This window comes from Hylobates moloch, unplaced genomic scaffold, assembly GCF_009828535.3.
Source record: "Hylobates moloch isolate HMO894 unplaced genomic scaffold, HMol_V3 SCAFFOLD_10, whole genome shotgun sequence".
In the NCBI taxonomy this organism is placed as follows: domain Eukaryota; kingdom Metazoa; phylum Chordata; class Mammalia; order Primates; family Hylobatidae; genus Hylobates; species Hylobates moloch.
This window is the reverse complement of record NW_026652285.1, coordinates 109,405,870-109,419,198: the sequence shown is the minus strand read 5'-3', so window position 1 is coordinate 109,419,198 and position 13,329 is coordinate 109,405,870. Positions and strand designations below refer to the sequence as shown.

Here is a 13,329-nt window from a genome sequence, read left to right as displayed (position 1 = left end):
GGACCATCACCGCTCTTGGAGGGAGTACTCGGGGCCCTGTCTCCCGGGCACTGGGAGCTGCGAGGGTCGGCCCAGGGCTGCTTGGGGCGGGTTCAGGGCCTGCCACCTGCTGGCGGGACCGGCCCCATTGGTTGGAATGGGCACGCCCGGGGCGCGCGGGCTACCCGCCTCTGTGGGCGGGGAGCCCAGTCCCCCAGCGACCCCGCGGCCCCTGGGAAGGAGGGGTCTCGGCCCCCTACACACACCCCTGCGACCCTGGACGGGCGGGCGGGGTCCCCCAGGCCGGCGCGGGAAGGCCGCGGGCGGGCGGCCGTTTGCTTTTGAATCTCCGCCGGGCGCCCTGAGTGGCCGTTTCAAAGGCCGGCCGCGGGGGCGGGGGCCGTTCCCAGGCGCGCCCCGCCCTCCGCCGCCCCTCCTCCCACTTTCCCACGCGGCCCGGCCCGGCGGGTTCTCACGGCCGCCGCCCCTCCCCCGTCTGGGAAAGCCAGCGCGCCGCGCCCCGCGCCCCGCCGAGGCTGGGGGGGGGCCGGGGGAGGGAACGAGAGCTGGGGGGCGAGGGGGGAGGGGAAGCTCTGGAGCCCCGGGGAGGGGGAGAAGGGGGACTCTCCTTGGGAGGCTCAGAGACAGGAGGGGGCCACAGCGAGGGGAAGAGAGGAGCTGCCATCCCCGGAGATGGGGACGGTGTGGGGGCGCCCCGGAGCGCCTGGAGGGAGCCCGAGGCCCAGGGCACCGTGTTGGGAGCCTGTGTGGCCCGGCTTCTGTTTGGTTTGACCCAAGGCAGGTGGGAGCGGCCCGGGTCTGGGCGAGGAGTAGGGTCTGGGGCTCCTGACCCTGTTTGTATTCCTCCTGCCTGCCCAGGGCAGGCCGGGGAATCTGACAAACACAGGCGCTTGCTAACGAGAATTTCAGAAAACGATCATTTTTTCATATAAAAACGTGCCCTGCACTTTATCTGAAATTCACACTACGGGGCTTTGTGTCCTGCTGCCCCCCTCCCCCGGGGTGGGGGCTGACCATCCCATGTGAGTGGGAGACCCAGTGCCGGAGCCTCGGCCTCCTGCCCAGGCCCTGTGGCTCACCCCCAGCCTCCTGGACGGGGTCAACCGGGGGCCCCCAAGTCTGCTGGAACAGGGGCCACACCCTGAGGGGTGCCGGACACCCGGGGCTGGGGCCACAGGCTTCAGAGCTGCCAGCAGGTCAGGCCCACACGCGTGGTCTCTCGGGCGGTGGTGGTGGGGGTGCAGGCTGGGAGGAGATGGGCAAAGGCAGCCAAGCCCCAGGCCTGGACACCAAGGTTGGGGGGCACAGGGTGGGGCAGCCTTCCTTCAGGGCCCAGGCCTGAAAGCCCGGTCGGGGGGTGCCCAGGGAAAGGCTGAGATCCCTCACGGGAACCCGGTCTGGGGTGACCTGTGCAGAGGGGTGCTGGGCCAAGGAGGGCAAGGTGCCACATGGTGACCCACTGCCAGGCGCCAGCCCCCATCCCGCTAAGCAAGCTTGGGGGCAGCCCGATGGGCCAGGCAGGGCTGGTGGCTCCGGGGGACACATTCCAAGGCAGCTGCAGGAAGTGGAGACCCTGACACAGGCGGCCACATGTCCTCCGTGTCCACACCGTGACACAGGCAGTAACACGCTTCCTGGCTCACACCCTGACACCCACCCACATGCAGACGCCCCTGTCCCTGGTGCTTCTGAGAGACGTCTCTAGGCACACGAGGGGCTGGCTGTTGCGCACGTGTGCCCAGACCCGGCCTCCAGAGACTCACATGCCCTTTCACTCCTCTCCCACACTCAGGGCCCTGGCTTTTGGGGGCTCTGGGGTGAGGGCTGTGGGCCCAGTTGTCCTGACCCCCAGGGACCTTCTCGCCGCCAACACTGCCCGAGGCCCATCCCCCACACTGTCTGTGGAGACATTGTCCTGGCCACACAAAAGGGATAGGGCAGTGGCTGGGTGGGGGAGGAGCTGGGGCTCGTGGGAACTGCCCTTCTGGGGCCCTGGGGGCGGAGGGACAGGGGGCAAGGGGGCAGGAGCAAGGCCTCTCTGGGGCTGCCACCCTCAGTCACAGGCTCCAGACGTTCCCGGGGCATTAGAGCGGGGGTCACTGAGGGGGTGGCTGCCAGCTTGCTCCACGGGATAGACTGGGTTTTAAAAGCTTCCCAAAAGACGGCCGCTATCCCCAGCTGCACACACCTCCCCAGGGGCCTGGGGCTCGGCCTTCCGCCCACCCCAGCACTGTCTCCAGTGGAAAGTCAGTATCGGGACTGGCCAGGTTCTTTTGGCAAACTCGCAACTCCCTTCTCTCTGAAGAGGCTCACAGTGCCACAGCAGGGGACAGTGTCGGGTCACCTTTGGGGCAGGCAGCCCAGGGCTGCAAGGCACTCTGGGGACAGCGTGGGAAGGTGAGCTGCGGGCCAGACCCAGGCCTCGGAAGGCAGGCTGGCGCCTGATTGCTTCTTCCTGGGCCGCTGGCCCGCCCTGTCCAGCAAGGTGTCAGGCCCACACCCCAGGCCCCGCCATCTGTTGGGCGGCTCTAGGGGAGGTCAGAGTGCACGGGCCGGCCTGGGGGTCTCAGGACCCGCCCAGGGGCTTGCCAGGGACCAAATGGGCAACGTCCATCCTGGGACGGCACACTGGCGACCCCTGCCAGCATCCCTCTTCCCGACGTGAGCATCTCAGCACACAGCCCTTGCCGTGCAGAGGCCTGTCCAGGGAAGGTCCTGGGCACCCTCCCGCGTGGTGGGTGGTGGGACGGAGTGAGATTTTATCTTTGCTCTTTCATGCTTTGCCATTTTCCCAGTTTGCTCTAAATGAGCAGAAATGTCCTGTTGCTCTGGCGTGTGCTCCTGCAGCCCCATCACCCTGCCTGATGGCCTCAGGCCTTGACTCCTCCTGGACCTGCCTGCAGGGTTGGAAATCCCAGGTTGGCATCTCCTGCAGGAGTTCCACCCAGGCCGGGGCCCCAGCCCGAGGGACCCCACCTCCCACACCCGCCATGGGGCCCAGAGGGAGGAGTGCAGGAGACAGGCCTGGGCTGAGGTTGCAACAAGCTTGCTCTTTGCTCAGAAACAGGAGGCCCCAAAGAGGCTCCTCAGGCCCCTGCCACCCTCACAGTCCCACCCCACCTTCTCAGGGGGTCATGTCTAGTTGGGCTTGGGCACAGAGCAGAAACCCCTCAGGCCAAATCACCCGAGGGACCTGGGCTCATTCCCAGCCTGGTGGTGGGACCTGAGCTCCACTGGGCCAGGAGAGCAGGGGCTGTGGGAATCCCCAGGGTGGCCGGCATGCAGGAGGGGTGCTCAGGTCACCTCAGCCCGGGCCCAGCAGACACCTGGCCCAGGCTCTTGGTGGAGCAGAGCTCCCTTCCCAGGCTCCCAACCCAACAGGCCGCTGCCTGCTGCCCTACACCCCAGGACACGGGTTCCCCACGTGCTCTGGCCCTGGCAGGTCCCAGGGCTCATGTCTCACCCTCCTCTTTCCCTCAAGCCCCCGACTTGTCAAGACCCAAGGCCTCAGGGGTGTGTGGGGTCCAAGGGTGTTGGGTGCAGGGGCTATGTGCAGCTGTGCAGCCCTGTCTGCCTGGGATCGCCCAGTCCTCCCTCACCACTCCTGTGCACCAGCCACCTATTGCTTGGGATGCATAAGCTGGCACACCCGCAGGCCTGCAGCCTGGGGCAGTGGGTGTGACCCCTGCACCCAAGTGGGCACCAGGTCAGGTGGGCACCAGGTCAGGTGGGCACAGACACTGCTGGAGGCACATTCTGCAGCCCAGCTCTGGCTCCTTCAGCTGTGGTCACTCCCTTGGTGGTGGCGGTGGGAACTGGGCCTACTCGTGGGTGTGGCTCCCAGCTTTGATGCTCAGAGCCCCCAAACACCCTGGGAACAGACCCCTCAAGCCCTCCTAGCTGCCCACCCCACCCCTAACACATCTTGGCCTCTGCCTTGATCCTGAGTGCGCCTCCCTGGATGGCCAGCTCTGGGGCAGTGGCTGACCAGCTCTTTCCCTCACTCCTCCCTGGGCCTGGAGAGGAGAGGGCCCTGGAGGGTGGGTGTCCACTCAGACCCACTTGGCTGTGGGTCCATGGGCCCCAACATCCCTAGGACAGCCTGGCTGGTGGCCCGGCCCCCAGGAGGCAGCCACACGCCCACGGGCTCATGGCCCGGCCCGCACAGTCCCGGGCGGAAGTGGCCTGTGTCAGGGCTGGCACGGCGCTGTTGGCACCCAGTGGCTGAGGAGCGTGGGAACCAGGCACATGGGATCCTGGGCAGGTAGCTGGGAGCCTTCCCAGCCAGTCCTGCCCCCCATTCACCTGGGCCCTCCTACCCCGCCCTCCCAGTCAGGCTCTGGGGGTGGCGGCTGCCTGCCCTCAGGCTCTCAGACTGGTGGGGGTGGGGTGGAGGTGCCCAGGCACCCCGCTGTGCTGCTCTGGACCCACAGCCTTGGCCTCTGCTCAGGGTCCCCGTCAGGCCCCACTTGCCTCTGCCCAGACCCGACGGCACCCTGGAGTGGGTGTCTGTGCGTCCCACACTGATGGAGGGAGGTGGCGTGGGAACCCTGGCATGGGGTCCTGGCCCGCCGAGTGCCCTGTGACTGAGCAAGCCCTCAGAAGCCCCTTTTCTTCAAAATGGGAGGGCAGAGGCTCTCAGACCGCGAGTGCTGGGGGACGGGTCTCAGGGTATCAGGCAGGTGGTCTCAGGTGGACGATCACGGTCCAAAGGCGAGGTGTGCGCTGGGCCACCAGCCCCACTCACTCCCTCAGCCTGCGGCAGCCACCTACCCAGGGCAGTCGGTCCAGCAAGGGCTGCTGGCCCTGGAGTGGACAGATGGACAGGGAGGCCCTCGCTGCCAGGCCCCCCTGTGGCTGGGGAGCCCAGGGCGAAGGGCGGGCACAGCAAGTGGACCCAGAACCGGCTTTTCCAGCCCTGGCCGGGGCAGGGCCTCCCAGGGCCTTGTAGGTGACAGCAAGGCCCACAGCGAGCAGCAGCCGTGGGAAAACCAGCACCAGTGGTTCCCGAGGGTGGGGCCAGGCCCTCACTGACGGCACCCGGTGACTCAGCACGAGCTGGCTGGCCCCGCCCAGGCGTGCGCACCTGGCCCAGGTCCTGGGAAGGCCCTAGACCCCATGTGGAGGATTTGGGGGCGTGGGGAGCCCATCCCGCCCTGCTGCAGTCTCGCCACCCCTCCCACATCCACTGGCACTGTCCCTGCAGGTGGCCTGCACAGTGGAGAGTGGAGCTCTGTGGAGGGTGGGCCACCTGCTTGTTCTCAGCCCTTCCCAGCCAAATCTGCAGCCAGGGCTCTCCGCCCGCACACCTGCCCAGGAAGCCTGCTGGACCCAGATCTGGGCTGGGCCCAGAGGCCAGGGCACAGGACCTGCCATCGTGGCACAAGGAGCTTCCCGGTGGGAGAGATGGGAGCTAGGGGAAGAGGAAGGGAGGGTCCTGTCTCCCTAGCCCAGCCTGGGCCTCCTAGCAGAAGAGCCCGACCTGTCCACCACCTCCAGCCCCAGGCCCCTGAACTGGTGGGGGCTGCAATGCTGGAGGCAGGTAGTGCAGCCTCTTAGTGTCGAAAGGCTCAGGGGAAGACAGCGTGTGGGGCAGGGCTGGTGCCCCCAACATGGCCACATCCGGAGGCTCCAGGGGCCTCGAGGCCACCTGCCTGCGGCAACCATGTCATCCGGGGCCCACTCAAAGCCCCTGCATGGGGAGGGGTCCTGGAATAGCCATGTGACCACGGATCTCAGCCTCCTCTTCCCTCATCCCCTGCACAGATGGCCTGGGAGCCCCACCTCCTCCCCAGGGTGCTCTGACATCAGAAGGGCTGTGATGGGAAGGCCACACCTCCACAGGACCTGCAGGTGCCTGCCTGGGACCTGGCTCTCAGTGGGCACCCAGCCCCCTCCTGGCATTGCCCGGGGAGTCCTGGGTATCTGACTCATCTCTTTGTCCAGGAAGTGACCACTGGGAAGGCCGTGCACCCCGCTCCAAGTCAGGACTCGGGGTGTAAGCTAGTCCCAGCCTCCCGGCCTCCCTGCCCCCGCCCCCAGCATCACCGTAAGCCTGGTGGGTTGATCATACTCAGAAACCACCCAGAGGGGCTGGGCGTGGCACACACCTGGAGTCCCAGCACTTTGGGAAACCCGGACGAAAGATCACTCGAACCCAGGAGTTCAAGACCAGCCTGGGCAATATCGTGAGACCTCATCTCTATGAAAAATACAAAAATCAGCTGAGCGTGGTGGTGTGCTACTCAGGAGGCTGATGTGGGAGGCTCATTTGAGCCCCGGGGCTTCAGGCTGCAGTGAGCTGTGATTGCGCCACTACATTCCAGCCTGGGTGACAGTGAGATCGCATCTCAAAATAATTAATAATAATAATGCAGCCACGGGGACCCGTTGTGTGCCCTGGACAAGGCACACAGTGGTGTTGCTCCAGCCCCCTCGCCACTTTCAGGACCACACCCGCCCCAGGGCAGTGGGAGGCACAGGTATCAGGGAAATGTGGATGCGGAAATGGACAGGTCAGGGGTTGGGGCAACTATGGGGCTGCCCATGCTGACCCTTTAAGGCTGGGCCCTGTGTCCAGCACCCCAGCTGAGGTGGCCCAGGGGGGACCCAGACCTGGTTCTGCCCTCGAGGGCTCTGGAATTGGAGAGGGCAGCTGGACAGAGAGTCCCACAAGTTCTCAAAAAACAGAATAGGCTTCCCAGGGCCCATGAGAAGTCAGCACAGTCAGGGAGGGCTTCCAGGAGGCGGTGTGGCCTGAACCCCACAGGACTATGCGTGGGGACAGGAGGGGACCCATTATCTGTCTCTGTGAAACCCCATGGCCAGACCCAGAGCTTCGAGGAGCGAGCACAGGGGCTGGGATAGGGGCACCCGGAGAAGCCCCGCCTGGGCCTCAGCACCCCCTCTGGCCCCCAGGCCTGTAACTGTGACCAGTACCTAAAGGTCTCGAGGGACATAATGAAGCAGCTCATGTGGCTCAGCGGCCACCAGGAGGGGCCCAGGAGCTCAGGTGAGTGTGTCAGGATCAGGCACTGGGTCTGTGGGGCCTGGGATGGGTCCACCTACTGAGGTAAGCCAGGGAGCGGGGCCTGGCCCGTCCAGCACTGAGCTTCCTCAGATAAGGGTGGCGGCCAGCTGACAACAGGTGGAAAAACCACCGCCAGGGTCAGGTGCCCAGATGGCCTCTGCTCCCTTCTGTGCGGTAGCAGACCAGAAAATCAGGACACCAGGGCCCTCGGCGACGCTCTGGAATGGTGTGCACCTCCTTCTCTCTGCTGGGCCCAGGCACGCGGTGCACACACACACACGTGCACCCACACCTGCACACAGCGCTAGCTGACCCCAAATGTCCACCCTCCCCAGGGAAGGCCCAGCCCGTTTCCCTGCCTGGGAAACCAGAAAGAGGGCTTCTTTCTCCTCCTGTGGAGGGTGCAGGCCGCCCAAGGACTTTGCAGTTTTAGATCTGCATGGGGGCTGGAACTATGCTGCCCCGCCCCGCTGCCGTTAGAACTGCTGGCCCCCACCCTCGGGAGGGAGGCGCCCCAGGGAGGGAGTGGAGGGTGCTGCTCCTGGTCATCCTCAGTCGGGGGCTGGCACGGGGGCTAAGGGAATGGAGGTGGATAGAAAGGGGTCAGTCCAGGCTGGGCGCGGTGGCTCACGCCTGTAATCTCAGCACTTTGGGAGGCCGAGGCGGGCGCATCACGAGGTCAGGAGATCGAGACCATCCTGGCTAACATGGTGAAACCCCGTCTCTACTAAAAACACAAAAAATTAGCCGGGCGTGGTGGCACACGCCTGTATTCCCAGCTACTCGGGAGGCTGAGGCAGGAGAATCGCTTGAACCTGGGAGGCAGAGGTTGCGGTGAGCCGAGATCACGCCACTGCACTCCAGCCTGGGGGACAGAGTGAGACTCCGTCTCAAAAAAAAAAAAAAAAAGGGTCAGTCCAAGTTCAGGGTGGGAGGACGGGGAGCGACCATCACCCAGGGTGGCCAGCAGAGCACACCCCGGAGAGCGAGGCTGGAGGTGGCCTCCAACCTCAGGTCCCCCCGCTCGCAAAGACACACTCAGACCAGAGCCCCAGGACGTGACAGCACGCACCCCACCCCAGGGTGGTGGGCAACACCCAGATGGGCTGACGGGTGTCACAGGGACTGCAGGGTAAGAGCTGGGGCCAGCCAGGGAGGGGTGAGGCAGGGAGGCCAGATGAGGGTCATGGCCTCCTGGGCTCAGGGAGGAGCTGAGGCTGGGGTGGGGGCCTCGTGCATTCATCCCCGGCTGCAGCTGATCTGGAGCCATCTGTAGAGAAATGCTTGCTGAGCAAATTACGAGGGTCAACAGGAGCAGGGCAGACGCTTCTCCCACCTGCTGGCCAGTGTTCCCTCAGCTATCGTGCACTCAGCCCCGCAGTGACCCCTGGGTGGATACCGGCCCTGCCTGCCCTGGGCTCTCAATGGGGGCTCAGGGCCTCACAGGGCCAGCACGAGCCACTTCCCAGGGTCTCCAACAGACCCTGAGCCTGGCAGTCCCTGGGCCCTGCCCACCCGCCCGCCCTTGTGCTGGCTGATTTCGAAATTCACTCACTGGCAGTGGGCTTATCTGCTCATCGCCACAAATGGGCTGCCCCCGCCCCCGCCCGCCGGTTCTCAGGCCCCCAAGAGCCCTAATCAGCAGATCTCGCGCCTAGAACATGTTTCCCAGGGACCTTTGAGCCCCAAGACCTTTTCGAGGTGTGAGTTCCCAAGGGAGGGGACCAGGCCGGTACCACAGCTCCTTGGCCCCCTGCCCTCTGCCCGTCTTCGAAGGCTGGGGGGTGCGTGAAGAGGCTGCACCCCATGAGGTGGCTGTGCTCAGCCACATGGCTGCGTCGTGGACCCTGGTGGCTGCCAAGCCCCCATCCCTAGGACAGCCCCGGACCAGTTCTCATCCTTAACTGACAGGTGACGAGGCCACCCAGAGCCAGGAGGTGCAGGAGCCAGGTGAGCCCCGGGACCGCCCACCAAGGACACAGCTGCTTCTCCATGGCCCTGGCGCCCGGCTTTCCCCAGAATGGGGGACTTGGGTCCCGGCTGGGCAGAGGGGGCTCTGTGGGGCTCTTGTAGGCCCTAGGGCCCACAAGGTGAGGGGTGGGGTCCCTGGATAGGAGAAATGGGTACAGAGGAGGAAGTGGAGGAGGCAGAGTCAGCGGATAGGGAGCAGAAGAAGGAACTGCTGAGGAGTGAGCATGGGCTCAGTGTGAGCCGCCAACTGGGCCACTCTGGGAGCAGCCTGGGGGCCGTTCCTGAAGGCTGAGGGCTCAGGGAGTCTACTTCTATCTGTCCAGGCCCAGCCCCAGACGCAGCCCCTGGGGGCTGCACCTATGACCGCCCCTGCCGCTGGCTGCAGACGGCTGACCTGCGGGCGGAGACACCGGACATGCTGGCTAACGGCACCCGGCTGCAGCTGGCAGGGGTCCCGGTGGGCGTGCTGAGGACACCCGGGCTGCGGTACTTCTACTGCTGCACGCGCTGTGGAAAGGTCTTCTGGGACGGCTCCCACCTGGGTCGTGTTGCCACCCACTTCCGAGATGTCCTGGAGAGCACCCCCAGCCACTGTGAGCTAAGCCCAGCCCCCAGCCCGGCCAGCAGCCCCTTCTGAGAACAGCCAGACAGTAAACATGGGAAGTGCCCGACTGCTGGGCCCATGGTTGTGGACTTGCTCACGTGTTTCATGCTCGCCCACAAACCCCTCGTGGGCCCCTTTGTGCCAGCAAGCGCTGGGAACACCAAGGCAGGGCCCCAGCCCGAGCAGCTGTCGGGGGAAGACAGGGTTTCCAGATGGTCAGGATGCTGGGACCCCGAGCTGGGTGGGACCCATGAGGTCTCTCCATCACCCCCGTCAGGGCTGTGTGATCCCCATGGGAGAGCGGCAGCCACAGCCCCACTAGAGGCACCTGGGCAGCCGGCCATGGCCAGGGCTCTGCACACGTGGACGCCAACGTCTCCGTCCTCACAGCTGCCTGGACATAGCAGCTGCTGCCCCTGTCTGGGAGGAGGCTGAGGCCCAGGTGGCCACTGCTGCCCACCCTGAGGGTCTGAAGGTGCTCTGCCAGGTGGAGCAGGGAGGGCAGAGGGTCCCAGAGGTGGGACAGGAGGAGAAGCCTGGGGAGGGACCATCCCAGGAATGTACCCCCTCCCCTCACCCACATCCTTTTCCTCTGCTTCCTGCCTGGAGCGGAAATCAGCTCAGATTTGGCCGAGGAGGCGGGCGGAAGCCTCGGGCAGCAGGGGCCTGGGGGCTGGGGAGAGGCAGCCGCCTCTGCCCAGAGTAAGGAGCAGGCTTTGGGTGTGAAGGCCTTGGGCATCCCTGGACTGGCCCAGCCGGGACCTCCCTGTGGGTCCTGACCACACCAGGGCTGGCCACTGCCCTTGGGTACCCCTAGGGACTGCAGCCCAGCCCCTTCAGCCCCCAGCAACCCCAGCAGGGGTGTCATTTCACAGATAGGGAGGGTGAGGCTGAGACGGGGAGGGCCTGGCCTGTGTCAGAGCCAACTCTAGTTGTGACCTGCCCCCTTGACCTGCTGGGCAGCTGCAGGGCCTGAGCCAGGTGGGGGCGTCACGGTGAGCAGAGCAGGACCCCAGGAGAGGGTCAGGGCCTTCTGGGACTGGAATCTGCTTCCGGAAGGGGAACCCCAGCTCCACATCCTGTTCTGGGGAGGCAGCCCCTGACCGTTCCTGCCTGGCAGGGTTTAAGAGGGAGTGGCTGAGAGCACCCACCCTCCACCCGGCCTGGCTGCATCCTGGAGACACCGCTCCCAACACAGGCCTGAGTGCTGCAGAGGGAGGCAAAGGGAGGCAGAGCGGTGCAGAGGCCGCAAGGAGACAGAAACCACACATCCTCCGTCCCGGCTGGCTCTGCCTCCGCCCGCCCTCACTTTCCGCCATGGCCGTGCTGCGCCATATGTGTTTCCCGCCTCCACACGTCCCTCACTACCAAGCACAGGCTTGGCCTGGTTCTGCGGCGCCCATCCCAGGCCCAGGCTTTGGTGGGGGTGAGGCTCTCTGCCCAGTCCCCATCCTGGTCCAGGTGCTGGAAGCCCGCCTCGGTCACTGGGGGTCAGCACCCATCAGGCTGCTTCCTGGGCTGGGGACAGACACCAGGCTGACCGGGTGGCCAAGGCTGCCAGTGCCAGGCCATGCCTTGAGCAGCCATCCTGGCAGGCAGGAGCCACCGGTTGCAGGGATTGTCTGCGGCAGTTCCTGCCCGGGCGTCCTTCCTCCGCTGCGGCCTGTGCTGGCCCGGGCTGAGTGTTTGTTATTTGATCTCGATCCTCTCAGCCCTTCTACCAGGTGTCTGGGCTGCTGGGAAGAAACACTCTCCTCTTTCCCACGCTCCCGACACATTTTAATGAATTAGCTGGAAGCCCCGCCCCCACTGCCCGCCACCCTCCCTCCCCGCTTAGTGCCTTTAAGGTGGCCGCAGGCCTCGGCCCAGCTCTGGCCAGCTGCCCCTTCTGCGCTGTCCTCCCTAGGCCCTCCCAGGCAGGCCGGCCGCCCCGCACAGACCTCCCTCCCCATGTTGCCCACTGCTCTGAGCCTCCAGGGAAGGAAAGAAAGGGGGTGCCTGCAGAGAGAAGGGGCCCCACCATTGCCTTCTGGGGGCAGGTGGGTTACAGGCAGGGCACCCCCTGGGCCAGTATCCTCAGGACAGGCAGGGGAGGAAGGACAGGGCCCAGCTGCACAGTCGGAGCTGAGCCTGTTGCTGGGTCCCCTCCCAGACAGCAGAAGGCTCCAAGCAACACCAGCAAACACCAGGGGGTCCTCTCGAGCACAAGCATTGGGTGGCTGGAGGTGGACCCCGTGTCCCAGCATTTGGAACAGATGTCCACCTTTTGGATGTCCCTCAGCAAACATTCGGGAAGTGCTGACTCGGAGTTGTTGCCCCCTGGCCCCTCCCCTCTTCCCATCCTCAAATGGAGCAGCTTCAGGGCCGTGGGTGTGGCCAGGGGAGCTGGGAGCCACGGTGACGGAGCAGGAGCGGGGGCCACTCAGCGAACTCCCTGTGGGCAGTGTGGTGTGGCTGGCCCCTGAGTCCCACAGATGAGCCTGGGTACCTGCCTTGGGCCACAGCCACACTGCAGTGGCAGGCCCCACCACCTCTGCCTGACCCCACTCTGGACCCCGGGCAGGGGGAAGGCTCCCGCCGTGCAGGGCCGCCACACCAGCCTCACTGTGCCTGCCGGGGCGCCCGCACTGCCCGGCCCTCGCCAGGGGCCGCCGCCGATTTCACGCCCGTGGCGGGGCCCCGCGTTCCCACACCGAGCTCACACAGGGCCCCTTTGTTTGCCGCCGCCACGGATGCCGACGGCACTTTCTCCCAGGCCCTGCTCCTGGCCCACAGCATAGCCAAATGCCTTCTCCAGGCCCGGCTTGAGCCCACCTGGGCTTCGGCCTGTTTGCAAACCACCCACCTTCCAGGGCAGGCCCTGTGCCTGCTGAGCACCAAGGGCTCTGCCCACCCCCCAGCCATGCCCTCTGCCTCTTGCCAGTCTAGCTTGGCTGGGCCCTGGGCATATGCACAAAACTCATCAATGCCCAGGACAGAGCTCCTGCCCTCCTGACGGTGAGCTCAGAGCACCCTGCACACCCAGCCCTGGTCTGAGGTCCACAGACATAGCCAGCACCAGGGACCAGTGGGCAGGCCAGTGGCTCCCCCTCCTTAAGAGGCCAAAGGTGCCCAGCAGAGCACGGCAGGCCGGGCCATGCCATCCCTGCCCCGGGCCTGGGCTCCACAGTGCCCATCTCTGTTTTGGGGGCCTACTCTGGGACTCCACTGTGTCCTCACCTGCATATTGGGGAGCACTCTTCCACCCTCCGTGGCCCCCTTGAGAGCTCCTGGGAGAAGCAGTGAGGCCCAAGGGAGAGGGCTGAACAGAACCAGCGGGACCACGGCCCCAGGAAGACCAGAGCGAGCTCTGAGCTGTGCCTTTGAGGGACAGAGGTTCCCAGGCCACCAGGAGGACCCCAGGGCCTCAGGACCCTGCTCCAGTCAGCCAGGGTCGGTCCCGAAGGGGGCCTGCCCAGTTTTTCCTGCCAGTATGGGCACAGCATGGGGTGGGGACACGCCCCTGTGGGGAGCTGGATGTGGGGACATGGAGCTGGCGGGCGGGAGCCTCCCCAGACAAGGCCTGGCATGGGGGTCTCCCCAGCCCGAGCTCAGAGCTGCCTGCGTGGAATTCCCGGCTTGGCTTCAGAAGGAATTCAAGCCCCAGCCTGCCTGGCCTCCTGCTCTGCGCCTGAGAATCACTCCTCCTTAATTTCCAACGCCCACAGCGAGCTGTAAATTGTAA

The 13,329-nt window shown here is 65.6% G+C and overlaps 1 protein-coding gene across 15 annotated transcripts in view; it reads left to right on the top strand.

Annotated features, from left to right (window-relative positions):
• The window catches only part of EXD3 (exonuclease 3'-5' domain containing 3), a 110,418-nt gene extending 100,726 nt beyond the window's left edge, over nt 1-9,692 (top strand). For 9 of the 15 annotated variants that reach the window (XM_058444771.1, XM_058444772.1, XM_032165788.2 and 6 more), the window contains 4 exons: nt 2,796-2,918; nt 6,919-7,012; nt 8,942-8,980; nt 9,325-9,672. In XM_058444771.1, the coding sequence (XP_058300754.1) occupies nt 2,796-2,918; nt 6,919-7,012; nt 8,942-8,980; nt 9,325-9,638 (570 nt within the window). In that variant the 3' untranslated portion in view covers nt 9,639-9,672. Of the gene's footprint in view, nt 1-2,795; nt 2,919-6,828; nt 7,013-8,910; nt 8,981-9,324 lie in introns of those variants that run through there. The other 6 variants (XM_058444775.1, XM_058444773.1, XM_058444776.1 and 3 more) reach the window with 5 other exon arrangements.
• Nucleotides 9,693-13,329: the final 3,637 nt, after the last annotated feature.